Source organism: Helicoverpa armigera, chromosome 7 (assembly GCF_030705265.1).
Source record: "Helicoverpa armigera isolate CAAS_96S chromosome 7, ASM3070526v1, whole genome shotgun sequence".
Taxonomy (NCBI): Eukaryota; Metazoa; Arthropoda; class Insecta; order Lepidoptera; family Noctuidae; genus Helicoverpa; species Helicoverpa armigera.
In genome coordinates this window covers 4,929,158-4,951,515 of record NC_087126.1, presented here as the reverse complement: position 1 = coordinate 4,951,515, position 22,358 = coordinate 4,929,158, and the positions used below count along the sequence as shown (strand labels likewise).

Genomic DNA, 22,358 nt, shown 5'->3' with positions numbered 1-22,358 from the left:
ATGAAATATTTTTGTAACTATTTGTGCAGTCTTCTTTTATTTTTATATAGAGTACTTATAAAAAATACATACGTAGCAACGTAGAAATTTTTTCCATACTTCATCTATCCAATACGAAATTGCGACGAAAAAACATGCAGGTATTATTCAAACAGGAAACACTATCTTATTAAAAACATTTGTTGTTGCTAAAATCTGTAGGTAAAACACCTCTGATATTTTAGAGCTATTTTCCCCAAGAGGTTTAATATTGAATTAGTATCAGTTTGCACTCAAGCAGAAGAATAAGCGTTTTACATGAATGAAGTACACTAAAGATCAATGAATGAATTTAGTTGCAAGAGTTCAAAATCTTAAAGCTGCAGACAATCAGCTTTCGACAGTATTTACAAAGCTGAATAATACTAAAATCTCTCATCCCCTCTGCGCAATGTGTCGTGATGCAAGATATTATATTTGTTCTCAAAGTATTCAAGTAATAATCGCGTCTTCTCTGTTAGCTTTTGTTCGCTAGCGTCCCTTACCCTTGAAACAGCAAATATTTGCCAAGAAACTGTATATTGAAATGCGTTGTCTGCTCTGTTTAATAACGTACGAGTTTCCTTAATCAAACGCGCTACATATTAATTTGCATATTAATGCCCTCCCGTATTGTGTAATTAGTCCTGTGCTAGAACACCTACCGCTTCAATATGTAAACGCTCGGATTTTGGTTTAAGAATTTTAGATGACGTACCTAAAATTACACGCGTTGTGAGGTTTACTCTATGTTGTACTAACAAACAACTACATATGTTAGAATAATACGGCACAAAGTGGAACATAACAAACATTGTCGATACCCTAACCCTTTATCGCCACAACTTTATTGGTATAGTCGTGAGATCTTTGATTTGCGTGCGAGCCGCGGTCCGGTCGCTCCGACCTGACATCCCACTGACGCGCTGATTTACAAGGCAAAAAACCTTTTTTGTCTTTCATGACATACGTCACACGATGGAGACGTCCGAACCGATGCGACGATCTGATTTCGGCATCTTTTTAAACCCTTCGTCCGTCCTTTCGCACGTCATGAATCCATACGTAAGCGGCAGGACATAAGAATGGTAGCTATGTGGAAATAGAATCTATTTTAATAAATCATTTGTATCCTAAAACAATCCTAGACGTTGTAGATACAAAGTCGAAAGTGCAGCGGTTCGCACCAGATTTCTCACCTTGATTGTTTGAAATAGAGTTAAACTACAAATCAACTACTACAAGTTCACAAATCTACTTAGTACTATTGTTCAAATGGAGTCAGATTGAACAATAGGCTGTTTAAATTGCTGGAACATCCAGTGCAGTGTTTTTTAGTTAATGTTTTTCGTATTAATATTGTAGTGTTTATGTGCGGAAAACTACTGTTCCTATTTAGTTTATGCTATTTCCCTTATGTATAATGTTATCATCCCTATGAGCACCACTTGGAATTTGCACTAGTGGTTAATTAATTTATAGTCAAGTGGAGGATGAACTGATTAAGTAAACAATGTCGACGATGCAGTGTTAATTGTGTAGGGTTCGATTATCGGATTGAGATACAATGGTAATTGCCTAGTTGGTACCCATTTACCTACGCGAATGTCCATTCCTTGCCTTTAATTAGGTACTGTTTCAATCTTTATTTTGCTTTATACTATTCTGCTTAGATATTTGAGTATCTCTTTCGTTGTCGCAAGAATAAGTTGGAACATAATGCACGATTTATATAACAGTTAAATGTAATAACAAAGTTAAGAGGAATGTTTAAATATTTTCACATTTGAAAGTGAAATTCATCAACGTTGTTTATTAGGTGTTCCATGTTTGCATATAAAAGCAACGTTAATCGATCGGTTTTCATCGATGAAAATCGTTCCTCGATATATCCTTCGTGGGGTGTTTAGAGATTTGAAGATTTAAAGAAAACTTACAGTAAAAACGAAATAAATACGTACATGAAGTACTTATGCAGATATTTTTTAATAAAGTGGTGCGACAAATGTGCACCCGGTTTACTTAAGTGATGTTATTTAAAGCGTCCACTTTTTTCTGTTAGCCTACTACGGTTAGTAAATGATACTGTCAGCAAGAAAAATACTGTCTCAACATTTTTACTCAGCAAGCGGACCAATTAAATAGGGACGTTACGAGGCTGCGGTCACTTTGTACTGAATGCATCCAGTGTGTGTTCGCGGTGCGTTTATTATCTGATATCTCTTAAGTAGTGTCACGTTGAATAAAATCATTGGCGTGTAGCCGCGCCGGGTTGCGGATGAGTGATCTACTTATAAATGGCCACTTATGGCGACCACATACAAATTACTAAAAGAACAAGTGCCGGCTTCTAGTGCACGCGTTCCACTAACTAGGGTCCGTGTTCTGAGTTTAAAGGATGTTGCAGAATGGTTTCAGAATTCTTTAGATTTTTATACTTATAGGAGAGCTTTTAACAATATTTTTTTATTAAATCTGTGGTTGGTGAGTCTTTACATTTACTATTAAAAGACTCCTGTATAGACAATTTTGGACACCAGTTTAATCATTGATTAACAATAGAATGACGAAAATCAGCACAAACCGTCAAATTGTAATTTATCTTGACAAATAGTGTGGTACTCGTATTTCGATGATATGTATTAGATGATCTTCCGGCCAGACGTTTTTGGCATTCTTGGTTTTTATTACGTGGCATTTTTCATCATTTTCCTCATTTGAGCCTCTGCACGCTTTTTAATTAAGTTAATAAAACGTTACGTCACAGAAAGTAATTTTCATTTATTAATGGTCTTTTCCTTATTACTTTCAGAGTTTTTAAATTAGGTTAATTAAATCATTTAAATTTGCTGCTACGAATTTTGGTTTATAAAACATTTTATGGTAGCAAATTGATAAGAATGAAATCATTAGATATTGCTTTGATAATATAATAGAAACTTATTAAGGATTCATTTGCTTCGATTTTTTTCAAGGACTCTAACGAAAGAAAATGTAGAAACAGGCAAGTTGCTAAGTGTTAAAATGTCTTTAAGTACATTGTTGAGTAGTGCAGAAGGCCATCGAAGTGGAATCTTCAGTCAAGTTTTTGCCGAGTAATGATTACAGTACACCGCTCTAGTCTTAGAAGTGGGTTGGGTTACGACTAGCTTTATTGGCATTCGTCGACCGCTAGCCTAGACGTTTTTCAAAACACCACTTCCAATTGCCCCTTTAACGTATAAGGGAAAAGTTAAATACATGCCCTTATAAGAACACGTTGCAACCACTAACAAGTAACGATAATTGATTTGATTAGTATTTATCTACCTACTTGATTGATTTACGGCTAATGCAACAATAATGAACTTTTATTCAAACACATTAAGTTTTTGATTTAGGTCTCGTCGATACAACTGCGCAACGACATCCTTACCCTTGGATAACTTGTCTGTTATCTTAACATCACATTCGATCGCAATAAAACTGTCAAATAGTATATTCTTGATATGACAGATACGATATCTCCATTAGCTCGCACACCGTCGTCACGACACAAATAAAAAGTTACAATAAAAATACGTATCACGAATTTGAAATACGTATTACGAGGTTCGTATGCTGGTATACTGCAGGCTGTAACATCGGGAGCTCGGCGGACACGATCATAAATTAAAAGCCATCATATTTGTTTTTCGAACGAGCAAGTAAATAAAATTCCGATCGACGGAGCGTAACTTTGCGCGGTACGTAATCAACAGTTTTATTCGTCGATTCCGCTGCCTTGATTTCGGGCTTCATCCTTGTCGCGGATCGAGCCCGATCTTCATTTGAATATCTTTCGCTTCGGATTCACTGTTGACGCTGATTAAAACCAACACGTTCAAGATATTTCGTTGATGGTTTTATTGATTTTATTTCAAACACTTTGTTTTTATCTTTTCTTTCGTCTGGTTTGTCAATAGTCGCTCGCAGACAGGCTAGTTAAAAGTTAAAGTGGAGGTCAGTAATTAACAGGCGAGATCAACAAGCCGCTCAATGCTAATAGGGCCTTTCCACGTCAAAGGGCTAAAAGGCGTCGGAGCGCGTCTGTCCGAATAATGACCCAGGCTGTAGTCCCTCCTTGCTCGGCTGCCGGAGTGCACGCCGCGACCTCGCCCGACCCTCGTCAAACGCTCGATTAGCCTAACGTATATACACTAATTATATTTTTTTACGATTTATTCGTTTCTCAATCTTTAGTCGTTTACATTGACGACGCACGTATCTCTGGCATCTCGCCCACGCTCATCACTATCCAAATTGAATTTCCATACGTTGCGTGACATCTTATATTTTATTGTATGCGACAAAAAGGGATGGTCGTTAATTTTATGGTCTTTGGGTATTCGAGTATCCGTGTCGTCATTTCGGGTTACGGTGACTGCGCCTCAAGGGATTGTCAATAATCTTTGGCGCGGGCCTAACTCTCTCCGTAAAGGACAGCTAAACATGACATTTGGGTTCCTAAGTATTATGATATGCTAATTAATACGCTGTGATGTGAATGATGGCCATCTGCTGCCGAAATGAGTGGTTCAGTTGTAATGGAGTGCATTAATATTAAATCTGACAGCACAATTTATACGAATAAACTTTTAAAGACCCACTTTATTACATTAAAGGTCCCATTAATGAACAGAACCTTTACGTGTTCCATTTTCATGTTTTGGTGTGGTGCCGTCGTTAATCTCAGTTTCAGTAAAGTCCCGCTTTACAGTTATTGCGAAACAGATAATACAGTCGCACTGTAATTATTATCATTGTGTAATGGAATAGCTAACGAACTCACTACGTTAACTAATAGTCAATTAGTTTATTAGTGTACATTTACTATAATAGTCATTATTAAACCGACAATGGGAAAATATGACTTCATAAATTTTAACGAACAATACTAGGTGCTATTAAAAATCTGTTGTCCGAGAGTTTACGATGTCGCCTTGTTGGTATTCCAATGTAATCCCATTTGATAAAGTTGACTATAAAGTGTAATAATAAAATTTTAGACCTAATTCGTTTTTGTGAAAACAAAATTTATTACGCACGGAATACGAAAAGCTCGTAAAACAGACCGCCTGTTATTAAGTGACAAATCGCTGGATTTTGTCGCAGTCGACAGTCATAAAGTCACAATAATGGACAAATTATACACTGAAAAGAAATGTTTACTCGACATTACATTTAAATCTTTTGGCTCTTTAACTTATGAGACAGATTTGTGCAAAAAACGCATGGTAAAAAAATCAAGTTTGTATCAATCCAAACAACAATCTTAACATCGAATGCCTATAACTAACATTTGATATTAACTTTTAATAAGCCATAAGTCAATAGACATTCAGCTAGTATTTCCTGTGCCGTAGGAGTCATTCTACGCATAAATCATATTCACAATACTCGAACAAATATCTGTAGGCCATACCAACGTTTGTCGCTGTGCGGAATTCGAACCCGCGACCCCCAACAAACAGTACACAGCCTAGTCATTTACAGAAATAATTAGGTGTTGTATTAATGCTGTATATAATTGTCTATTTTCATGTTTTAGTACACACTATCGCACATTGAACCAAATAACCATAATGTACACTTTACCAAACTGCAATGTCCAAAAAATAATGCCAATGCGGGTGGCAAAGTGATCCGCGTGTACCTTTGTCCACACGAAAATATTCTACCCATAAAATTTTAATATTTAAATAGTAAATTACTCCCTGTTTGAATAATTAGCAATCGAATGGACGACGGAATCCAATTGTTATGTTTGACAATTCAATTGTTAATTTATCATTCGCATGTCATGTCATCAATTGTTTTCAGTTTATCTGTTTAAGTTCGAACAATTTCCATTAAGTTTGATTACACAATTGTCATGTTTAAAGATTTATTATGCACGTTTGACACGGCATAACTTTTCGTAAAAATAGTAGAATGCATTATGATTGCAATTCTCTTCTTGAAATTTATAGGCACCATAACTCCTCTGGACATGTAGTATTATTATAAATATAACGTTAAATAATATTACTTCATGTTTGTGTATTTAAATATATGTAGCTTGTTCACATTGATCGTGCTCACTAAGCGTTTCGGCCGTCCTTTGTTTTCAGTTTGGCACAATTCGCGAAATATACCTACTTGTACTTTAATTACAGCTATTTGTGTTCACTACCACGTAAAATTATTCAAATTACGCTTAATTTAATGTTCTTTAAGCAACGAATTGCTGCGTATTTTTTCCCGGCGTCGCGTTAATGGCCGATTCCCGAATTAAAATCGACAATCGTAAATTTTACAGTACACAATGTAACATAAACAAAACTTATCTTTAACAGTTACGGCCCACGTTGAATTATAATTTCATTTCGCGCAAATGCCACGTCACACATTTATTTCTTATCTCTCGGCTTAAATTTCAGCCGTAAACGAAATATTTACCTATCTTTACGATAGCTTCAACAATGCACGATTTGTTTCATTGTAACAGAGTTATTTTTCCATGGATTCGTTATTTCAAACCCCAAAAGCAAGTATTTTGAAGCTTAGACCATAAAGCAAAAATTCCACACAAGACCACAAAGCCAAATCGCTAAAGCCGTTCTAAAACTGTCGACAATGAGAAGTTCCATAGGGGTGCATGTATGTACTAACATAACATGCATAGCGTGGCGCCCTACTCAGACCTTGACTTTCCCAAACACTGGATGCGCTTCACATAAAACAAAATTTATAACTTTTTTAAAATATGAGAACATTGAGTTACAATAATATATGGTCAATGGTCTATTAACAGCAAATGACTGAGTAATTTCACCATATGCAAATTCTTAACTAACCCACCTTAACGTTTATATCGTTAATCACATAAACAAAACACAGCTTTGGCAATACAACGTGGAATGAAAAATGTCAAAACGAACAAACCACATAATAATGACATTGCACCCATGTCACTTCCAGGGGCAACACGACAAATACCCGCAGCGGTTGCCAGTCGGTCGCCGGAGGGCACCGATTTTCACAGTATTTTCCACGTGGTCCATCCGCTGCGTCGCTATCGCCAATTTTAATTCTACAGCCACCCCAATGGCCGCTGGTATCCTGGATTCCACCATACAATTTCACACAAGCAATGAGCTGCAGCGGTGAACTTTTGCCATTTAACTCGTTGGATGCCGTACGCTTTTGATATTTCACAAAGTTGCTTAATCCTTAATGCGATACTCGAGAACTTGTGTGGGATGTATTTAGAATGTTTCAATTGTAACTTCTTCGTTTCGTGTGTAACCAATGCAAATGCCTCATTCTAAATACAAGCGATCGACAGTTAACATTCGAGATAGGATTTCACGACGTAGTGAACATTATTATCTGTTTGTGTATTAACATGAATTGAACATAAATGCTTTTGGATCTATAGGCACGATCAATTTGCAATATTTGCTGAACTATTTCATAAATTGTAATAATTTCCTTCAAAGCTATATAAAAATAACTCTGCGTTACTCTGCGAAGTGACCAAGATTTCCTTGTGCTTGAGTAACGTCTTAAAAGAAATATAGCCATCAATTTCTCAAGTATTTCTGCCTAGGGGTAAGCTTCATGTTTGATGAATCGTTCACTCAGTACATTACTCGTTATACTCTTCATTACTTTGATAAATAACGCTTTTGTATCGTGTGAATTCCCTTGGAGGATACAAAATCTTGATCAAAATATTTAGCAAGTTTGTATGTTTCGCCCGTCAAACGCTATCGTAACATTGTTTAGAGGTAGAATCTCGTTGCCCTCCCTGTTGAACCAACAAATCACGTTGACTGCCAACGTTCCGTGATCGAGATTCACGCCGCTGACATAGATCAACTTGATGTGACAAATACTAGCATGGCACTGCCGAGATAGCCTGCATGGATATTTATGAGCACGGAGAAAATAATGAAAACCGCGTCCAGTTAATAAAGCTTGAAGTTTTATACATAAAAAATTATTCAACGATTGGTATTACAGTGACGAAACAGAACACAAAACACAATATAAATTGTCATAATTGTCATTGTGTTGTAATAACATCAAGTACCTATAAATTGTTGTAAAAACTATTTTGACATTGGGAATTCAAATTATGCTTCTATATAAACTGCAGCAACATTTCCAAATACTTTCATGTCACCCTTAAACCCGGACGGAGAGGCAATGGGTGCGGTGTGACATGTTTCATACGCGCATCAAACCGAAGGTAATGACATTAAACGCTACAATGTCGGGGATGCACTCCAGGTGGACGGTAAATTGGGAGCTCTTTCGAGCCAACCGACTGCGGTCTCCTTGTTAATTCCGTTTGTAAGCCGATTTTAGGGTCCGGCTTCAAGGAAACAATATTAACTTTGTTAAGGCTGTTAGTTCACGGGACGAGGCTATTTAGGTATTTGGTAAACCGGCTGACCAATAACGTATTTACAAACCGACTGAAAATGTAAAAGAGAAAATACCTTTAAAGTAAATAGATAACTTTAGATCCCGCTTTCCAAAATTCAGTCATCACAAATAATTTATCAAACTCGAATCGTTTAGACTACTAGATTTGAATACATAATTAGAAATCTTTCACATAAAGAGAGACCGATTAAAGTTATGAATACAGTTTATTAGAAATTGACAGAACCCACAAAATTATTGTCGACACGTACTTGTCTTGCCTGTCTTTTTTCAAAACCCGTTCAATATTGTGCTGAGGTAAATTGCCGAGGTAATGGGCAAGCGGTTAGTCCAGTTAACGGCTAACGATATTATTGAAATATTTTTTGTTGGCTTCAATGCTTTGGATCTTTCCACCGACATTAACACATAATAAAATTGGTAATAAGCTCAAAACCAAGTTCGTATTTTGCAGAAGATAAAAAGCTCTTTACAAAAATGTTGCTTTGAAGATGGCGGCATGTATGTATCTCTGTGGCTCATTCTTAACAAGTGTAATTCAATGATGCTGAAGTTTTTGGTAGTGATATAATATATTCCTTTTACATCCTACAAAACATTATTTTGAAGCCTGTGTTTTATAACAAAAAATGGTTATGATGCTATTTATTTAAAAACTGTTTTATCTAGAAAATTACCGAGTTAAGTTAGAAAGCATACAGTCTTAACTATGTATAACGATAGCATTGCTAAAGCTAAACATAACTATAACAACTGTCTATTCAATATACATTTTCTAAAATACATACACTGAAACTGTGTCATCGATAGCAATACCATTCACCAATAAACATTTAATCTAAACTGTATTAACATCCATTCGGGCGAAGCGCTATTGTTGTCGCTGTCTGCACACATTTTGCGGTCTCCTTTTATGGTACTTTAGTTTCGGGCAGTTTATTCCTGCAACACGGCTTGCTGTGACAACGAACTAGGCTAATATCGTTAAATGGTACAATGTTGCAAGTGTACACTGAAAGTAGCCTCCAGTGCATAGAATAGCACCGTTGTTAGAATGGACATCTGTAAACCCGTGGCATATCCACGTCTAGCCTGCACCGTTTTAGGTTTGCAACAAGAATTTTGAGAATCTTGGTGAAGTTTATGGCGTAGATAAAATTTCCTGATATGCAATTTTGTCTCCAGCTACCTTTATTTAGCCAAAAAGTAAATCACGTTGAGGTAGCATTATGTTACTATTATAAGTGTAGTCTCAATATGACATGTCATCGTCACGAAAGAAGAAGAATAAGCATTTAACCCTAGATAGATAACCTACGTCGAAACGACGTAATCGATTTTGAAAAATCGATATAACTCGTTTGTTTTTTGCGTTACTATCCTGCCCGTTCCTGTCAACTCAGTCGGCGGTCGGAGCTTGTAGGACACACCAGTATCGCTACGGTAAGTGCAATACTTTCGTCAATATTTACCTACCTTACGTCGAAGTGACGTATGGTTATCTTTAGTGTTCGTTTTTAGATTCTTGGGAAAATGTGTTACTGTCTTTTTTTGAGAATAAATGTACATGTATTTTATTAGTTTTTTTTACTCTTTATAGGCTACGATAAAAATAACATTATGACGTCACGAAACCGTGCAGACGATGCAGCAACCTGTCGGTTGTTGCTTGAAACAAGCGATGAAGAGATTGAGGGGTCGGACAGTGAAACTGAAGACTGTTTATTAGAAGATGTATACAGAGTGATGCAGAAGACTTTGACTACAGTGTACCAGTCGAGGCAAACACTGATGCTGAAGAAATGTCTGAAAATAACCCTGAAATTTCTGAAAGAGCTTCGCCAACTATGCCGAATTGTATTGTCATGTCACGGCGTCAAATTCTTAGAGGCAAAATCGATCATCGTTGGACGGCGACTAAAGGCAGAACAAGTGGCAGAGTATCTGCTGCTGATAATATGATTTGTAAGAAAGAAAAACAGCTGGGACGTAGAGATTTTATGATGAAACTCAGCGGTAGCCTGATGACCCCATGGATGGAGACAAGGCGTCATATGGTCACTTTGCCGATAAATATCAAAGAAAAAATTAGTAGTATACTACCAAAAAGACCAGCCGAAGCTCCCACATGACATGAAGGTGTACCTGAATTTAAAAAAAAGGAAATATTGAGCCTTTTGTCCTTCAAAAATTAGAAGGATCACAAAGACAATGTGCGACAGCTGAAAAAATCCCATTTGTGGAGAGCACAAGTCCAGCGCCTGCCCTAAGTACCTTTCATGACAAAATGAATAAAAATTGTAATTTACTTTAATTTGTTATACTCTAGAGATTAAAAAAAGTTGATTTTTAAAAGTTTATACGGTAAATTATAATACTGATGGAAAGATTCCTAAATGTTTATGTTTCGTAAAGTAAGAATTACCTTGTTTTGTAGCTAATTTTTTTTTCTAATAAAAAAATTAATAAAATCATTTTTTTTCACTTTATCACAATATAATTAAAGATATTAAGACATTATATCAAATTCATAAACCTAGTATATACATAATCGAAAATATGGTCACTTAAACATTCATACGTCGAATCGACGTATGGTTATCTTTAGTGTACAGTGAAATATGGTTATCTATCTAGGGTTAAACGTAGTAGAAAAATATGGATAAAGTTTACAAAACAGTTTTCTATAAAAAATAACATCACCGCAAAAGCTAACCATTAAATTAGCACTCATATCCTTTAAAGTACTTAATAAGTAACGTCTACACTCAATTTAGCTCTACGTTACGACCTAACATAATGGAGTAAGAAATCCACTTAAAGTTATTAAAACACAATAGTGTGCCGCACTATCAGGCTAATTGAAAACTGCATTGTGATCCCATCGTGTGTGCCCGTTTATCGGCCAGATACAACTAGACCAACCAGCTCGGGACAAAGCGAAGAAAGTTGCACCAAAGACTTTGTTTACTTAGATGGTAGATCGCTTTGAGACAAATTAACTTGATTAAAAGTGATTTAGCTTGATTAAATATTCCAATATACCTACGCAAAAAATTTGAGAAAAATTAGTTTTTATTTTACTATATCTATAAAGAAGCAATGAGCATTTCAGGGAACGTAAATACAGATTTTAGTTCAATCTTCATATTCTTATTAGTCTTCTGTATTATGGTACCATAGTAACAGTCGGGTTAACAAACAGCAATACTACAAATGTAGAAAATAATAACACGTTGAGTATCCTTCGTAAGTAACAACTGGAGTAGCTAGTTTGAAATGCTCGTTTTTACACCTTGCAAATCATAACCAATTAGTTCGATACGTGTATTTACTTACACTTAACTCAGTGCAGATATTTTTACAACGGTTATAAGTCTTCGTCTGTTTTTTGCACTCGTGGTAAAGGTTTTACTGGATTGTAAATTAGATCTGACTTTTCTTACGATTGGATTTGCGGCCCTGATATTTTTGATTCCCATCTTTTCTATTACAAAAGCGGAACTATTTGCTAACTTTGTCTTCCTTTTCATTGCAAACATTTTGTCATGTTGTACCTACATTCATGACCTACCTACCTAGATGCATGAGATAAGCTAAAAAAGCACAAGCGTTACTAATTTTCTCATGTTCAATTGTTTATGTACTTACTAAGTCCAATCTTTTTTGTTTCAGTTCGCAACGGCTACTCTTGCGTGCCAGTGGCTCTGGCCGATGGTCTGGACATCAGGCTGGGTACAGCTGTCACCGACATACAGTATGGAGGGCCTGGAGTCACCGTGAAGGCTGTCAGCACCAGAAACCCAAGTCAACCGCAAACATTTAAAGGTACAACGCGTTTCTTTAGTGGGTTTAGGTATCTACGGATGTGTATGGATGGCTTCATAAAGCAAAAAATAATGAGTCTGGATATAGATGAGAAGAGAATCTAAGACAAAACTAACACCGAGTTTAAGTTGTTAGTGACTATATAACAACTACAGGATTTTGTAATACCGAGGTTATTTGATTATATTATTGTAATAACCTCGTTTTCTTTTATTCTTGAATTCTATTCACATCCATTTTAATGGTTTAAAACTCTCCATGAAAGGAGAATGAAAAACAATTATTATGCATTTTAGCTCGGTGCACAGATTTGAATTTTCTCACAAAAATAGGTGAAAAAAATATAACTTTCCCGTACGTTTATTTAAAGTTGCATACGTACTGCAAAATCGAGTGCCGTAACGAGGGAACAATGGAAAAAAAGCATTCGCTATCGATTGTAGCCGGCGGCACACATCCATATTGCGTTAGCGCCCGTATTTTCCGCTCCAAAAAGAAAAATCTAATTCATGTGGCCTTAATATTAAGGAAGTGGCGTTTGCGAAAAAAAAAAACAAAGCGAGATAATGGGCGTTATGAGAAAAATCCACAACGCCGTCGGCTTGGCTCCTTGTCATTTCTTTGTCGCGGAATGATTTGCAATTCTAACGCGTTAATTTTACTTTGACGAGGCGCAAAAATACGGTCGGGCCTGTGTTGACCCGGCGGTCTGTGCTACCCTCCCCGCCCGCCGCAACCCCCTCTCGCCCTGCCGGAGGCTCTTCCGCCACATTTGCATACAGGCGGAGTCTATCGTAGACGAGGCAGTTAGATGTTTAAGAGGCGGTGCTAGGCTGTATCTAGCCATTTCTGGTTCGTTTGCGTTTCACAAATCTCCAAAGCTATTTCTCCTACAATATAATATGATGAATAGAATAGAATTATTAACAATAGATATTCGCACTGATGTCATTCTGAATACCTCATATGAATATGATAAGTGATGCTTTGTGTAATAGCCTTAAAGCTGTGTTTAGTGGTTATTCACTCGCTGTCCTCTTTATTACTCGTATTTATAAGCACTTACGTAAGTTATGGCAGAATACATAAAGGCGAGGCTAAATTTAACGCTATAAAATTTTGCTGACATTGACTGTTTCGTTTAAGGCATGATTAGGGACTTATGAGAAAATTGTTCTCGGAATCTACCATAAAGAAATCGCAGAAGGGAAGAATTTATAATTATTCGTGTTTTTCTAAAATAAAACCAATAAATTAATGCGTGGTATAAATGATAAAACCGAAGGCCGGATTCTCTTAATAAATTCTATATTTTCATCTTATTGCGACATTTTTCATCTCATTGTGACAACCTTTCCGGTCGAATCCAAGGTCCCATAAGCTCAAACAGATTACAGAGAAATCAAACACTGGTTTTGATATTTTCCCTCATCCACGGGTATCGTTTGCAGAGCATTGTGATTGAGATATTCGGCCGACTCTTTGTTAGTCCCCGAGGGTTTCGTACCGAACTTACTCTTAAAAGCTTTAGCACCAAGTACGTGTATTGAGGAAAACTATGAGGTTGATGTTAACATCACTACATAATATAAAACAAAGTCCTTTTTGCGTCTTACTTTCTCGTTTCTAATCTCGACTTTGGGAAAGTTTTATTCTTTTTCTATTTCACATAAATGTCGCCCATATTAATGTACTTTTACTTTTATCGAGACAGAATCTTCTTTATTTCTTTCGATCTTAAGTTTACTGTTACGATATTCCCTTTAGTCAATGTTTAATAGCAAATATAAACTTTGTTTCTATTGCAGAATAAAATAACAAAAAAGTTATGCAGCCCAAAATAGAATTCAGGTCAAACGTAGGCAGTAGTTTGTTCGTTTGTTTTTCATTTACATACAAAACCATGCAAATCCGGGTCTGTTTGCTAGTTTGACATATTGTGACAGGCCCGCATCAAAGTTTTGCACATAAAACATACGTCACTACTAATACAACAAATACGGAAGTCCGTTTGTACGTTTGTTTATTGCAGGAATTCGGAAACTTTGAGCGGAACATGTTGATATCTGCGAAAAGGACATTGGCTACTGTTATCTTGTTACGTTAAACTTTGTCTGTGTTCCTTTTGCTGAGACGTGACTGAGGAACAAACAAATGCTATCGAAAGTGGTTTATACTAGTATTCCGTTGCAATATTGCAGCTGTTTGTTTGTCTCTTTTTATAATTCGTATTGCTGTGTGTAATTAATACAGCATGATTTCTTGTTGAAAATAGTGTTCTTGTTGTAGAAAATGACTCGTTTTATTTATACAGTTAGAATTGAATAAAACCTCTGTAACGACCTTGGGTACAATCCTGCAAAAGAACACGGAACTGGACCGCTTTAAGCTTTTATCGATTTTCTATGCAATCTGATTCACAACACAATCCTTTTACCCGAGGAATCAATTGGAGAAACCTTTCTAGTCAGGTCAAATAGATACAACGTGTGTACGATATAAGGAAATCTTTATTTAGCATTTTGCAGGCTTTGTTTGGGTTAACCTAACCTTTTACAAAGATTGCTTCCACCTTACAACCCCTTTTTATTTAACTTTTATGCTTGCTTGTATTACTTACAGATTCCTTGTGTAGTACCTATTGATTTTGTTTCAGATTTAATTAAAGAATGTGTGACAATAAATTATCATTTTAGCAGAGCATAATTTTAACAACAATGTTGATACATTTATAGTACCCATGTATTGGTATTATAGTAAAAAAGATGTGTAAATATCCAATTAGCCATCGTCGGTCGAACTGAATAGCAAAAGGTTTTTCATAACCTGTTATGTAACTATAAATAAGTTACTTTAACTTCGTTAATTGCAGTCACTCTATTGATATGTTTCAACTCTTTTCTGTAAAACAATATGTTTACAGGTGACGTGGTACTATGTACGCTACCCCTGGGCGTGCTGAAGGTGGCCGTGGCGAACAATGGACAAAACCAACAGAACTTCGTCAAGTTCGATCCCCCGTTACCTGATTGGAAGGTATTGAATTCTCCCTTTGTTAAATTCTACAATACATTCGTACGATACCATATTCAGTATTGACCGTGCACACACGTTTCAAAGAAAATCTTGGGTCATAAGCGTCGCCTTTGAAGTTTCAAGTACTCAAGATTTAATGTGTTGGTCGGTTGTACGAAACATACGGTACCCAACATAATCTAGAATCACCCAATTTCTATTAATGAATAGCATTGACGACAGCTTAATGATTATGACAAAAGCGTTAGAAGCAGCAGATGTAGGCTACATCTCGCTTGTAACAATATACTGCGGACACTGGTCCGTGTGCCAAACGACCAGGCTTGGCAAACGGACCTCGCACAAACAAACGGGTCACCGCTCGTGGCGGAATACTGCCTTATCTCTAGATCATCGACAATAAACATATCAATAGCTTTGTTGTGTGGTTGTGTACAACGCTATGTAATAACAGCGGGTTGCAGCTCTGTAACAGTTGCGAGGATCAATAGATATGCTGGTATCAGGATCACGAAGAGTTTAGAACCATCAATTTTAGATCAGATTTCCACCTTCCATGTAAAACGAAATTTTGTTCCAGGTGGCAGCTATCAAGCGACTTGGCTATGGAAACCTAAATAAAGTCGTTTTATGTTTCGAACGAACATTCTGGGATCCGAGCGCAAATCTCTTCGGCCACGTCGGAACGACCACCGCAAGCAGAGGTTTGATATTAACAAGTTAATTCAATGCCACAACGTTGTTATGGACAAAATTATATCTAAGGGACCATTTCTACTGACCACTTCATCGTTATTCTGTCAGTGACACTGCGCTGTTTGAAGGACTCCTCTAACGCTCGTAACGAGCGATACATAGCTATTGCACTGAACTGTAATGAATTACATAAATCACTGTTTAACTGCTGAACCGATTAAATTATAATTAGTAAGTTTGTTTGGATTAATAGGTCTACTAACTCATAAACTTATGTATAAATTAATGAAAACTGTAAATAATAGTGATATTGTAACAACCAATTAGCAGTAACTGTAGCAGGGTTTATTTAATGAAGTAGAAACGAGTACACTCGATATCAATAATTGGGTACTGGTCTTCAGAAATCATTACCATTTTGCTACTACTCGTTATCTTTGTGTCGCTGCGAGGAGATTAGTGGGTAACAAATTAAATTTACTATCAGGGCCACAATTTGCATTATCGTATCAAAGTCACCGGCGATAGTCCGTCTTGTCGGGATGGTCTCTTAGTTGGTGTGCGGTTCGTAGACGTGATACCCCATGATAGTGTGTTCGATTTACATGAATTTCCAACGTTAGCTCATATTTCAGGACGGGCTGCAAGTTTATTCCATCAATATTAATACACGGCCGCTCTGAATCACCGCCAATCAATTGCCTGATGCTTGCGCTAGAGCTCAAACTTGCAACTTTATGCACATTTTATATGTGGCCAGTTAAAAATGTAACGGTATTTCGGAAGTAATCAATTAGAGAATGTGTATTTTGTACTGTCATTTATATTGATTGTGTGGTACTTTTATTTTTATAAAAGACCATACCCATTAATATTACTTATTCAGTGTTGTTATAATTTTTAACGAAGTCTGGTAAATACCTACATAAATTAAGAAGATAGCGTACCAAAATTAAATTAGTACTTTAACTGGTACTTATCTAACAACTATTCCTGCGAATTTTCCACAAAGAACGCTGACTAGTAGCTGTCTAGAATTTAATAGGCTTTATGATTTCTTTTGTTCTATTCTATCAACTTATTATTTCCAACTTTTGTTGTTACAGAAATATCAGGAATAATTTTATGTCAGAAACGTCAAAGTTTTTACTTATTTAGTAATTATAAGAGGTAAAAATATTTTTATGTTAGCTGATATTATTATAGCATCTAAATCAACGTAATATTTTATAGTGAAACCTTTTTTTATCCGGGGCACGGCAACGAAATCATGAATTATATTCAGGTGTAAATAGTGTAGAGCGTAGTAACGTCGGTGGCGGCGATAACGAATTAAAAGCTGAATAATTTAACGCTACTGAGGAACCCTGAGGGCGCCCGCCGCTTGCAATAAATCACAGCAACAAGCCGAGACAAGCTTTTTTACGTTATGCTTTAGTTCACCTCCTTAGCTCTTTGTTGTATACTGTACTAACTTCATTAAGCCCCCCACGTTTGCTCTGGGAATGCCGGAACAATGTATAGCCAGTGATTTTTTTTAAATCGTGGCCAATTTAACGTTTTCGGCCCGTGTAGCATTTAAGGATGCCTATCTGATGTCCGTGTATCTCTAGACGCGTAAAGAGTTATGTGAGAATCCTCGCCCACCGTATTTTTTCTTATGTATCAGACCATCTGAATTAATTTCAATAGTTTGGAGTACTTTAGATAACAATCTACATTGTTTCTACAAATATAAAACATACATAGTGACGTTAACAAATGTATACAAAATATTTACCACAAATCACGTTTGACGTTCTCTTTAATGGTACCGTGACTTTGCGTATAATATTGTAAGCTATTTGTAGTTCAACAAGAATGTTCTGTTCATAATAATTATGAACTATACTGGAGACTGGGTTTGAACCTCGACTCAAACTCGCATTAATTAATCGTTTGTCCTCAAGGCTAGAACTTATAAACGTTTATTGTACCAAAGGCCCGTAACAAGTTTGATTAGTCCGTAACATATTGAACTGAATGTAAAATAAGCGACCTACAGAATTGATTATCGCTTTGAAATTGACTGAGTAACGAGCCAATTTGTACGAACTGATTTGAGAGTACTGCTACTGATTTTATTAATTATTTAATTTATTATAACATTGTTTGCTGTAGGTGAACTGTTCCTATTCTGGAACTTGTATAGTGCTCCAGTGCTGTTGGCCCTGGTAGCAGGGGAGGCAGCGGCCGTGATGGAAAACGTCACCGATGACGTCATCGTAGGCAGATGCATCGCTGTCCTCAAGAGCATTTTTGGACATGCAGCTGTGCCCCAACCGAAGGAATGCGTGGTGACAAGGTGAGGCATTCAAACACCACAGGAACTAATTTTAGACACGATTAACAATACGATAAATTGGTGAAACTGTCCGATTTAATCCTTTGGATGTCCTCGGCCCAATTTATCCACAGATACAAGTCCCGATTTGCAGGAAACCTATCAGATCGGGTGTGTAGGTTGATTTATGTCTGGTTCTGTAATGTTAACGAACTTTTTATCACACCCTGGCTCTTCTTTCACTTTTTTATTATAGGTACATATTATGTTTAGCGCAAATCCCTGCCTTATATTTTTACATTTGTATCTACCCAGTGTTATGGTTAGAATTTTATTTATGTAACAGTTGTTATTTTTTCTTCAAAGGTGGCGTGCAGACCCATTCGCTCGGGGCTCGTACAGTTTCGTGGCAGTTGGTTCCTCTGGCACTGACTACGACCTCTTAGCGGCCCCAGTCCCGGGCGCTCCAGGAGAGAATAGACTGTTCTTCGCTGGTAAGCATTTTATTAAATGAAGAAATTCATCCTTCTAATTATATTGCAGTTTATGGTGACTCACTTCTAAGACTACCATAGCTCGTAGTGTTGGTATGTCTACTGAGGCAAATATTTCAATGTTAATTAGATTACCTTGCTAACTGCCTGGAATGGCTCGTCAGAAACTCGCTTTAGGAACGCTAAGGATGCCTACTGCCAATGTTGGCTTAGTGACCATGTACAAAAAAGATTTAATTATTCCGTTTGACTTAGTAGCAATAAATTCTTAAAATACTCGTATGCCTATGCCTAAATATGTACCCAAATAACTACTGGATACTAGATCTTAAATATCTCTTTTATGTTTAGATATTTAAGAAGAAGAAAAACTGTTTCGTGATTACTTTGCACCAATGAGCCACCTGTACAGGATTCACTTTTAAATTTTAAATAGAGCTCCTTACTTGCCACTTTCATGAATCTTAAATTCACTAGTACCCTGAGTTGCCCCTTCCATCCTAATGCATGAGACGAAAAAATTGAGCCCGGCCCCTCTCACATGGGACCTAATAACGACTTCGGAGGAACGTTACACTTCTAACCCTTCGGCAGTCAGAACCGTGACGGTTATATACCCTCTATATTTACTATGTTTTACACCACACATAGATTCATGATTCCAGTGTAAAACTTGTATGTTTTTGGCGTCGTTTTTATAACCCTTCAAACAGATATGAAAAGTCAACGCACTTTTAAGAGCATTAATTACTGTCTGCTGCTTCTAGCTCCAAACCACAGCAGCTTAAAAACGTTTTATTCATTTTGCTTTAAATGCTGTGCTTTGGATTCAGACCCTTTTTCTGAGTGTTAGATCAAACATTTTTGGTTGTAGTAGCACTCTGCACTGATGGGTCTTGAATTGTCTATGGGCCTTTTTAACTTCTAATATGTCAAATTATATGCTCACGGTCATTCTCAATATTCTATTTATCTGTAGTTTTGCTAACTAGAAATGGGATTATGACATTACTTGTAAGCTCATCCATCAACTGGCCATGGTCAGTGGGAAGCAGTGCTGGTTGCGAATCTAGGGAAAGTCTTTGTCCAGCAGTTTACCGTCTTTCGGCTGACACGACGACATCAACAGATTGATAAATATTGGGAACGTTAACAATTCGAAATTTTAATTATATATTTTCTTCATAGGTGAGCATACGATGAGGAACTATCCAGCGACAGTTCACGGGGCCTTTCTGTCAGGTCTTCGCGAGGCTGGTCGTCTTGCAGATCTCCTGATGCCTCAGCCACCGATCACCAACGCCAGCGTTGCAGCCGCCACCGCGGCAGCTAACCTAGCCTCTTAGTTTAAGCTCAATTTGTGTTTACTCAGCAATCATGCTGATTCTTCCTAACTAGATAGTTAACTCTTTAGAATAGCATTTTTAAATTTTTTCAAGCGAAGATTTGGTGAATGGATTATAGCTTCGATAAGCTCCTTATTATTGAGGTTACTGTAATTATTTTCCTCATACCAGCTTTAGAAGCATTGATCATAATCAGACAGATGTTCTATTTAAAAGTGATTGCAGACAAATGTTGTATTGGAGTCTTTTAGAAATGAACGCATTGAACACCCAAAATGTTACGGTAGTGTGAGTGAAGCCGGTTTTAGTGTTTCCAATTCAGTTCATTTTTCCTCGTTTAAGTTAACTATCTAATCTAGGAGCTCTGTAATGTTTCAATTTAGATAGCAGTATTTTTGTGTTTTCTTTATTTTTTTCGTTGATCTTGAAAAAGATCCGATACTTTATTAAGTGCAACTGTGTTTGGTTTCACGACCAATGTAGGATAGGCAAATTAATTTTTAATTCCAACTTTTTTAACATTAAGTTTTCCTTCAACAATTTCAATCTTAAACTATTGACGGATATTTGACGTAGATAATTTATTTTGGACGTTATCTAATTAATTTTGTCGTGATTGAGTTTCCTTATGAAATTATTATTATAACAAGTTTCTTGATATTTGACCTAGATAAATAATAATTGTCATCAAATTGTTGACCGAGTTCGATTTCCTTATGTAGCACTGATTTTTCATTTTTATTGTAAGTTCTAAATTAGTATAGTGTTCAGTTCGTACCAAAATTAAAACAATTTTTAAATGTAATTCTATTCAAACAATGACTGAAAATATATTTATAATAAAGCGGTATAAGTTAAAACCCCATTGCATTTACAATTAAAATGAAAGCCGTTTTCAAAAAAGATTTTTTAGACCGCTGACCGCCAAATATGGAATAATACCAACGGCTTTTTAAATTAAAATGGCTTTATGTGATTTTGCTGGATTAAAATTGAATTTGTGCAGGGTGAAATTTTATTATTCTTCCTTTTTTGCATAGTATTATAACGTTACGCTTCAGAATGGATTCCAATATCGAAAAATAAACAATACAATTCAAAAAATTGAATATTTAAATTTCACCCTTTAATTCATGAGCATAAATTAGCTCGAGTGTCTTATTTTAATAGCGTTTGAATAGTTTTGTAACAATAAAACGTTTCAAAAGTTTTTGCTGTCGTTTCGGTCCCAGTTTAATAGCCCATTGATTGCTCAAATTGTATAACAAAAAGTTACACAATATACCCCGAAATTATCGGGACCGATACAAAAGGTCTTCTTTATAAAGGTATTAATTGGACGATTTGATACTTTAAACAAATACACCTGCCTCCATAAAAGACGGTGGGCACCTGTTTGACTGTGTTCCTAGTAAAGATACTCATCTCTTTCACACCTCGTATTAAGAGAGAGATAGGATGCAGCCGTGAGAGAAAATTTTGATTGCTGTTGCGATATTTTATAATCCTCATTCGCCAAGTGACTGCACTATTACACCGAGCGTGTTTCGCGAAACAATTAATGCCGTGTTAATTAACCAAGATAGTCTGCATACATGTTGAATATAAATTATTGATATAATTTAATCTTTGGCGGAAATGCAGCGTATTTATTGCTAGTGTTAGTGTATATTGAATTTCAAATCATTTCGTATTTATGTAGTATTTATTTATCTATTGTATAACATAAAGAAAATTTCCTGAATCAATAAATTAGTCATAGAGGTATTCAAGCTCTATGTATGTTTAATTAAACATCGGTGGTTAAGGTACGCATATTTGTTTCAGCCTTAGCATGGGAAGAAAATAATCTAAAAAATAAAGTTGGAAAAAATATTTCGTTACAGTAAGTAGTTTTTAGTTAAAATCTTACAATCAGTGATTTATTATCGCGGAATTCCATTATGTTGACATTCAATACGGTGTGATTGGGTGTCACCGTAACAAAACCATTAAAATCCAGGAGCTTCGATATACGATTACACTAAAACAACATAACGACGCATTTATTTATAGTTTGGTTTTAATTTGAGTTTGTTTACACGCTAGGCGGGGCCGCTGACGGATTTATGGTGAATTTTAATTGCATTTTTAATTATTTTTCAACAACTGCGCTGCCGG

At 36.2% G+C, this 22,358-nt stretch overlaps 1 protein-coding gene across 1 annotated transcript in view; it reads left to right on the top strand.

Annotated features, from left to right (window-relative positions):
• The window catches only part of Su(var)3-3 (Suppressor of variegation 3-3), a 223,690-nt gene extending 202,282 nt beyond the window's left edge, over nucleotides 1-21,408 (top strand). Inside the window, exons 11-16 of the mRNA XM_064035426.1 lie at nucleotides 12,151-12,303; nucleotides 15,227-15,339; nucleotides 15,920-16,043; nucleotides 18,196-18,379; nucleotides 18,725-18,852; nucleotides 20,041-21,408. Of these exons, the coding sequence (XP_063891496.1) occupies nucleotides 12,151-12,303; nucleotides 15,227-15,339; nucleotides 15,920-16,043; nucleotides 18,196-18,379; nucleotides 18,725-18,852; nucleotides 20,041-20,198 (860 nt within the window). The 3' untranslated portion in view covers nucleotides 20,199-21,408. The remainder of the gene's footprint in view (nucleotides 1-12,150; nucleotides 12,304-15,226; nucleotides 15,340-15,919; nucleotides 16,044-18,195; nucleotides 18,380-18,724; nucleotides 18,853-20,040) is intronic.
• The last annotated feature ends 950 nt before the right edge of the window (nucleotides 21,409-22,358 follow it).